The sequence below is a fragment of the Glycine soja genome, chromosome 15, assembly GCF_004193775.1.
Source record: "Glycine soja cultivar W05 chromosome 15, ASM419377v2, whole genome shotgun sequence".
In the NCBI taxonomy this organism is placed as follows: Eukaryota; Viridiplantae; Streptophyta; class Magnoliopsida; order Fabales; family Fabaceae; genus Glycine; species Glycine soja.
The window spans coordinates 343,436-351,164 of NC_041016.1; the positions used below are offsets into that span (position 1 = coordinate 343,436).

General features: G+C 31.0%; 1 protein-coding gene across 1 annotated transcript; it reads right to left on the reverse strand.

Annotated features, from left to right (window-relative positions):
- Positions 1 to 256: 256 nt before the first annotated feature.
- On the reverse strand, positions 257 to 2,154 carry LOC114385785 (40S ribosomal protein S12-like). Its single transcript, XM_028345854.1, has 5 exons — positions 2,072 to 2,154; positions 1,865 to 1,912; positions 820 to 1,111; positions 605 to 670; positions 257 to 525 (listed from the first exon to the last, which is right to left on the reverse strand). Exons 2-5 carry the CDS (start codon positions 1,870 to 1,872, stop codon positions 466 to 468), a joined length of 426 nt encoding a protein of 141 aa, XP_028201655.1. The 5' UTR covers positions 1,873 to 1,912; positions 2,072 to 2,154; the 3' UTR covers positions 257 to 465.
- Positions 2,155 to 7,729: the final 5,575 nt, after the last annotated feature.

Here is a 7,729-nt window from a genome sequence, read left to right on the forward strand (position 1 = left end):
TCGCCAGAAACACCGTACGAGTAAAAGGTGTTATGGTGAAGGATTGAACCTGTATTTTCCAACATGAATTTTAAACCGATTGAAACAAGTTCGTTGATAGGTTCGTAAAACAATGTAGTTGACAAACAACGAGGTTAGGTGAACACGATAGCCAGATGGTTCCCACCCAATGAAGGGCATGCTACGCAAGGGTGTAGAATTTGTGGATCCTAACCGAGTACGTAGTAGTAATTTTGTTGATCCTAACACATTATACTATCATAAAGTGTAAGCAATTAATTCAACAGGTCACTCAAAAAAACACAGAAAACCAATAGTAATTAAAAAACATTCATCCAGCAACAATGAGAACGGGTATAATAATTGACTAAACCGTCAAAATCCCTAGGATACAGGCAAAAATATTCCTCATACAATAACTTCAAGCTAAATAAAACCCACAAATCTAGGCATGCCTGCAGCAACTCAGTTGGCTTTCACATGCTGCAGAACAACATTATAGGCTTCATGTTCCTCCCCGAAATCCTGCAAAATGCAAATACTTAGCATTCCAAAACACTCCAATATTTCCATTTAAAATACAAAGCCAATCAAGACCCCTTACCTTGACAACCACACATGAGCAACCAGTTACCTTCCTAGCCTTTCCCTCTGAATCAATCTTACACAACTGCAAGAAAAAGATTTAACATATTTTAATACAACAAGACCCCGTTTGCTCATCCTTATTCAAACACACCCAATCATTTGGAAACTGTGAGTAAATTTAATGGAACAAAGAATTGAAGTAGCATGGCTTAGAGTCCCCAAGGCACTTACACCAGCCCATTCTCCAAGGGTCTTTGCACTTGGAACTGTCAAAAGGCTAACATTGTGCTCTGCACAAAGAGCCTTCACCAGTTTCACATAATCAGGTTGGTCACAATCTTCTGCTAGAACGCAGAGCTGTGCAGCATGCTTCTCGATCACCTTAGCACCTTCATGAAGACCTCGTGCAAGACCACCATAGGCCAGAGATTTTCTCAGCACAAGCTGTAGAGCAGTCATGATGTCCATTGGCTCACCTGGAATTGAAGCAGCAGGTGCCTCAGCTGCAACAGCTACCTCTTCACTACATTAATTAAAGCATTCTGAACAGTCAGGAGTAACTTCCACAAAAATCCTAAACTCGTCAAGGAAAAGCTACTCGGGAAACAGGAGTGCAATACACACACGTAGGAGGATGTGGACAATTCTTACCAGCAGCTTCTACATGATTTCCACACTAATACAAATGATTAGTTTCTGTAGCTTTTCTTAATTTCTTCTAATGATACCTAAGGTGCAGTGCTGTCGGATTCAATTCTCCAAAGCAGCTCTTACATATTTCTCTAATCCATTTGAAATTTTTACAAAACAATTCCTATGATAAATGCAACAAAAAAAATGCCAACAATGCCAAGAATTATTATAGATTACGGCAGATACTTCATACATCTCCAACACAAAGAAACATGGGTGGAATAAATCACAAAGTGGAAAATTGGAACAAAGACTCCATCAGGGTTCAACTTCAAAACCAATTAGAATTCATTGAAACAAAAAGATGCCGGTATTTCAATAAAACCATTCCAATTCAATATGTTAAAAAACCGAAACTTGAACCCACCAAAATCTAACCTCAAGGCAGCGCATACCCACAAACAGACATTGTAATAAGTAAATGTGTCCTCGCTACCAAAATTTTCGTACTGAAGGAACCATTCTCAGGCAACAGCAACATGATTTTGAAAAGGTCGTTCTACTAAATATTAATTTCAAAATTTAAGAGAAAAAAAGGAACTGCTCCTAGGGGGGGGGGGGGGGGGGGGGGGGAATGGCATACCCTGACATCTTTTCTAGCTGATTTCAAAAGAAACACTCTGCTTCTTTCCTGCAAAAACAAAAACAACAAAACAAATCAGAGATCGTGCCAACACATTAATACCCAAAGAGATGGGGCATTTTCAAACTTAAAAGAAAAGTTTTCATCTTTATCTTCATCAGTTAATGAGCATACGTGACAGAGTGAATAAGAGAGAAAGGGAAAGACCTTGGGGAGCAAACGGCTGAAATCCTAGGTCTGCGCTTCTGATATGAAAAATGCAGAAAAAAAATGGAAATTTATATGACAAACCATAAACCCTAACAATTTAACTTGAAAAGTCGGAAATGTCCCTCTTCGTTTTGGTTTTCCTTTTTAATTAAATAAAAACTTGGAATTTCATGTGAACTTTAATTTTCCTAATTTATTCATAAATTGATTTTTGGATAAAATATGATTTTAATAAATATAGTTAAATTTTATTTTAGTTTTTCAAACAATTTTCATTAGGTAATGAAATCCTATTATTTAACGTGAATAATATATATGTTTAAATTAAATACAAATGAAGGATCAAATTACATCATTTTATAATTTTTAACGGGATAATATTTTCTTAAAGTTTATTATTAGATTGAAATTTTCTTTCACATAAATTATATATCCAAAATTTCATATCAATCTAAAATTATTTGTTATCTTATTCATATAAATTAAAATCGACGTAATATAAATATTTTGAAATATACTAAAATATGAATCATTTAATTATTTTTTATGTTGTTTAAATTTGACACAAAAAATCTTGATAATATATAGATATAATTCAACGATTTGATCAATAAAATCATATTATATATCAAATTATCAAGATAATATAATAATCATAAAAATTAAACTTATATAATTTGATTTCTCCTTTTATTTATATATATATATATATATTATAATTCTTTACTTTGATATGGAAAGCTTTTTTTATTATTTTGTTAAAAAATTCCCATGTACTATCATTTATGATGTTTGTAACTTCCTTTTTTTTTTTAGTAACGAGGTTAGGAAGTGGGATGGTTAAAATGAGGTGAATAGTAAAATCAAGCATATGGATGGATTTGCAACATAAGCCTAATTTGTATAAACCTATAAATATAAGGTTAAAATAATTTTAACCCTCCTATTTTATCTATTTTGTAACTTTGATTCTCTTATTTTAAAATATAGATATTTAATCTTTTATTTTTCGCAAATAAACCATTTTAGTAAAATTATAAAATTTTCCTATTTTTCTTTTTATATTTTAATTAATTAACTCATTTTTGTTAGTACTTTAAATGAATGTGTTAGGACTAGAGTTCAATTGCATTAAAATAAAAAAAAAACAAAACATATTCAAAATTGAATATTAGATAAAAATTGCTGATTTAAAAACTAAATATTTTTATTTAAAAGTAAAAGACTAAAATTGTGGATTGGACAAAATAATGAGATCATAATGATATTTGAGTTTAATGGCTATGAATATTTAATAATAAATCACATGTTAAATTATTTTAAAAATTAACAAATTTACTATATTTTAGGCCGTTTGTAACATTTTTCTCTCATGTTATTTTAGCCTAATAAGTATAAATAAGTGAGCTTGGCCTGGGTAATGGTTAGCTCGCGTCCATACCGTAGACTAGCCTATATTATTTTTTTTTAAAAACCTATAACCTCATTTATAGGATTTTTTTTGAAAAAAAAAACCATTGGGCTTCTGTAATCGACCTTCATCAAGTTTCCTTCATATTTAGGTTCGTACTAATTATATGTCTCTTTTTACTCTTCGCACCCTATTGCTTTTTAACAAAAATGTCCTTCACAAAAACTAGTTTCTGAAACGTAATTTTTAAAATGTAACCCAATATGCAACTAGTTTTCATAAAATATGTAAAAACAATGAGAGAAAAAAATGAAGAACTGAGATGGGCAAGATGGCTTTGAAGAGAAGAAAATAGAGAAAAATGAGAAATGAAGGTGCAAGGAGGGAGAGGGGAGGAATGAAGTTCTGAGAAAGAAGGGGGATGCTATAGGGAGAGGAGGGGACTAAGGATGAAGGTGAGAGTAGTTTATGTGTTCCATTAGATCCTAATTTTGTCTGCCCCTCCCTCCTTCCCCCCAAAAAAAAGAATGAAGGAAAGAAAAAGATAAGAGAAAACATGTAAAAAAAAAGGAGAGAAAAATAAAAAAGACAAAAAAAAAGAAAAAAATGTAAAAAAGAAAAAAGAAAAAAAAGAGAGAAAAAAAGGAAAAAATAAAAGAAAAAATATATACTGTGTGACCTATTAGACTCTCAAGGAGAGCCCATTAGGTCAAGGGAGCACAATGTATAAAAGAGGAAAGAGAATTGTACATTAATGGCATAGAGATGCAACACGGATCTCAAGGACAAAAAATGAACCAATTGTGTCATGTCATTTGGCAACGTCATCAGAGAAGAGAGAGAGGTCACCCAGTAACCCCTCATTCCCTCACTCTTTCATATTTTCCTCTCCTTTCTTCCTCTCCCTTTCTTCTCTTCCCCATTTGTTCTTTCTTTTTTCTTTCTTTTCATGATCTATTACTTTGTTCCTTTCTATCTCATCGGTGGGCACCTTGGCCGCCGACGAGGTTCCTGTGGATCAAATTGCTATTTTTTATTTGTTATTGCATTTTATTTTGGGGTTTTCACACATTCCGTAATCACCTTCACTTTTTCGTTATTGTTTTGTTTGCGTCGCCATCGTCATCGTGCCGCTGCCGTCCTTGTGGCGGTCTTGTAACAATGGGCCCTACACTAGTGGCGTTTGGGAGACGCACCACCCTTCATGGAGGTGTTACCCCCTTCCCGCATCGTTTTGGAGGTTATGCACTTAGGGTTTTCCAACCGTGTTGCCTAATTACGGGTTGTACCGAGTCACCCTAACGTGGTTCCAACCCTAGCAAAAGAAAAGAACATTGTTGTTTATAACCCCCTTTTAACATATACACTTCTTTTTCTTTTGGGCATAGTCCGTTTCTTTTAAGTCTGAAATAAAATAAAAATTAATATGTATACCCCTTTTTAATCACATGCACATTTTTTTCATTTTGGGTCTAGCCTATTTTTGTGAAGTGTCAAATAAAATAAAACTAATAGTTACACTTTCTCCTTTATATATGCACCCTTGCCAGTTAGGTTGGTGAACATGCCCACCATAACAGCACTCCATCGATGTTGACTAAGTCAAACTCAACCCTTTGACTTTGGCAAAAAAAAAAAAGACAAAAGAGAAACAAAAAAAGAAAGTAAAAATAATTATAAATATTAGTGGATAGTTTTTTATTTTATTTTATTTCTTTATTGTCTATATCATTTATTTCATCCTTCAATGTGATTTTCTTTTTATCATTGCCTAGAATATTAGTGGATAGCTTTTTATTTTATTCTATTTCTTTATTGTCTGTCTATACATGTCAGCACTCCACCAACATATTGTAAATATCTCGTTATTTATCTTATTTTCCTCATGTTTTAATCACGCATCCTTAATTATTAAGTGTACCCCCCATCTCTATTTTATTCCTTTCTATTCTCATTCTATTTATTTGATTTTGTAGCACTATGTCAATAATTTATTTATTTTTGCAAATTTGCATTAGTATTCTTTGTACACGCTTACGTTTTGTGCATCTCATGCTAGGTCTTCGACTTGTTTAGTGGTGTTTCAATAACGTGTGAGTAAATTATATGAATGTCATGTTAGGTTTTTGATTTGCTTGAGTTCACAAAGTTTACAATAAAATTAAAGTCTTTTTTAAAAAAGGTAACATTCTCAAATAAATTATCACTAAATTTTCCTTTTTCACGTTCCATGCACTTCATGTTGGATTTCTAACTTGCTTGGTGGTGTTTCAATAAAGTGTGAGTAAATTTTGTCAATGTCATGCTGGGTCTCTAATTTACTTGAATTCACAAAGTTTACCACAAAATCAAAATCTTTTAAAATAATAATAATAGAATAAAATAAAATCAACCCAACACACAAACTCTTTTTCTACAAAAAATTATTTAAGTTTAATTTTCTTATTACACATGGGAATATGTAAGAGCAAAGACAAAACTCTTGTCGACCTAAAAAAGTAAAAAAAAAAAAGAAGATAAAATTTCTTCTTTTTTCTATTTTTCCCTAAATGAACAAAAATATAATAACACATAATTCACGTTTTCAAGAGAAGATAATAATTAAAAAGTTACTTTCTTTTTCACCACACTCATTAAAGGTTGCCGTCTTCAGACACGTAGGATGCTAACACTTTCTTTGTGCATAAACAACTTGGAATATTATTTTTTTCTCAAATCGTAGACCATTTCTTTCTCTTTTTTTTTTCAATGTTTTCCTTAAATAAATGTAGGTATCAACTCGCCAAGTTTATCCTTTTTTTGGAAAATAATATATCTAATTTTATTTCACTGTCCTATCGTGTCCCACGTTGTGATAGTGACAATAAAAAGGTGTAAATAGGTACTCCCCCATTTTTTTTAAAGAAAAACTAAGTGAGTTGAGCCTTATAAGGCACTTGGACTGCCACATTGTCTCTACAACAGAATATTAGCCATGATTTATTTTTTCTTTTAAGTCTTACGCGACTGAATAGGTTGGTTCGTGAGTTAGTGGATTAATCTCATTTTAGATTAAACTACTAATTTGCTCTTTAAACAATTACACTCTGTTGAATAATTCTTAAGTTAATAAATTTGTTTAAGTAATCATTGAAATTAAATATCCATCAATTTAGTCTCTGAAATTATTTAAGTTAATACTTATATAAGTTTGGATTTAAGAGTGTCTTTATAAGAAATATATAAGTATGATACTCTACCCAAACTTGCACGAATGTCCTTTTTATTAAAGGACAAGGTTTAACAAGCTTGACAAGTTTATAAAAATGGAGGGGATTAAAATTTACCTAGAAATTAGTTCCTATTATGTCTCCTTTTTACATCTTGAAGAAATTAAAGGAGAAATACATATTAAGATTCTATATGACTTTTTTTTTTTTTAGAAAGGTTTTGTATGACTTAATGAATGGAAAAATTTATCTAATGGGAGAATGAAATAAAAAATAGAAAAAATTATCTATTAAAAAATAAATAAGAAAATATAATTAAATTATAAAAGATCGATAAGAACTCAAGAAGTCACCAAAACTTTTATTTATTTGAATTTTGAACGGTTCGATATATGATAATTACCAAAAATTTTCTATGTAAACCATTGGCAATGGAAATTATTTTTTAATCTAAATAATGACTTTTATTATTTTCTTATTGAGTGCTAATTCATCTCTCTTAAATGATAGAGTTTCTTAAATCGGTCTAATTATCCAAAGAGAATTTTTATAATATATCCCAAAACTTTAAATCGTAAAATATGATGAAAGTAATGAGATAAAGCAAATAATGAAAGGGTATAATATGTTCAGAGCAACTTAAGGTAGTTACACTCACAGGCATCACAAAGACTAGAGCTACATTAAACAAAACATAGGAGCTAATGACGTGTGATGCATGTTTATTTAGATAAAGCTTTTGCTATTTTTTTTTAGTGGTCGAAGACTAATTTTATTTACGATATATGATTATTACCTGGCTTAAAGAATTTTTTATATAATTGAACATGAATTTTATCGTTAAATAAATTGTTTTCATCCATGTAAATTAAAACACAAGAAGACTTAATACCAATATACCAATCGTTCGAGTTATAAAGCGTCCGCTGTCAAGTTCGAATATGTCCATATTTAAATTATTTTAATTTTAATACCAAAGAGTGCACTATCTTTCTCTAAAGACCATAAATCAAATAACCAATTAATAGCAGCTTT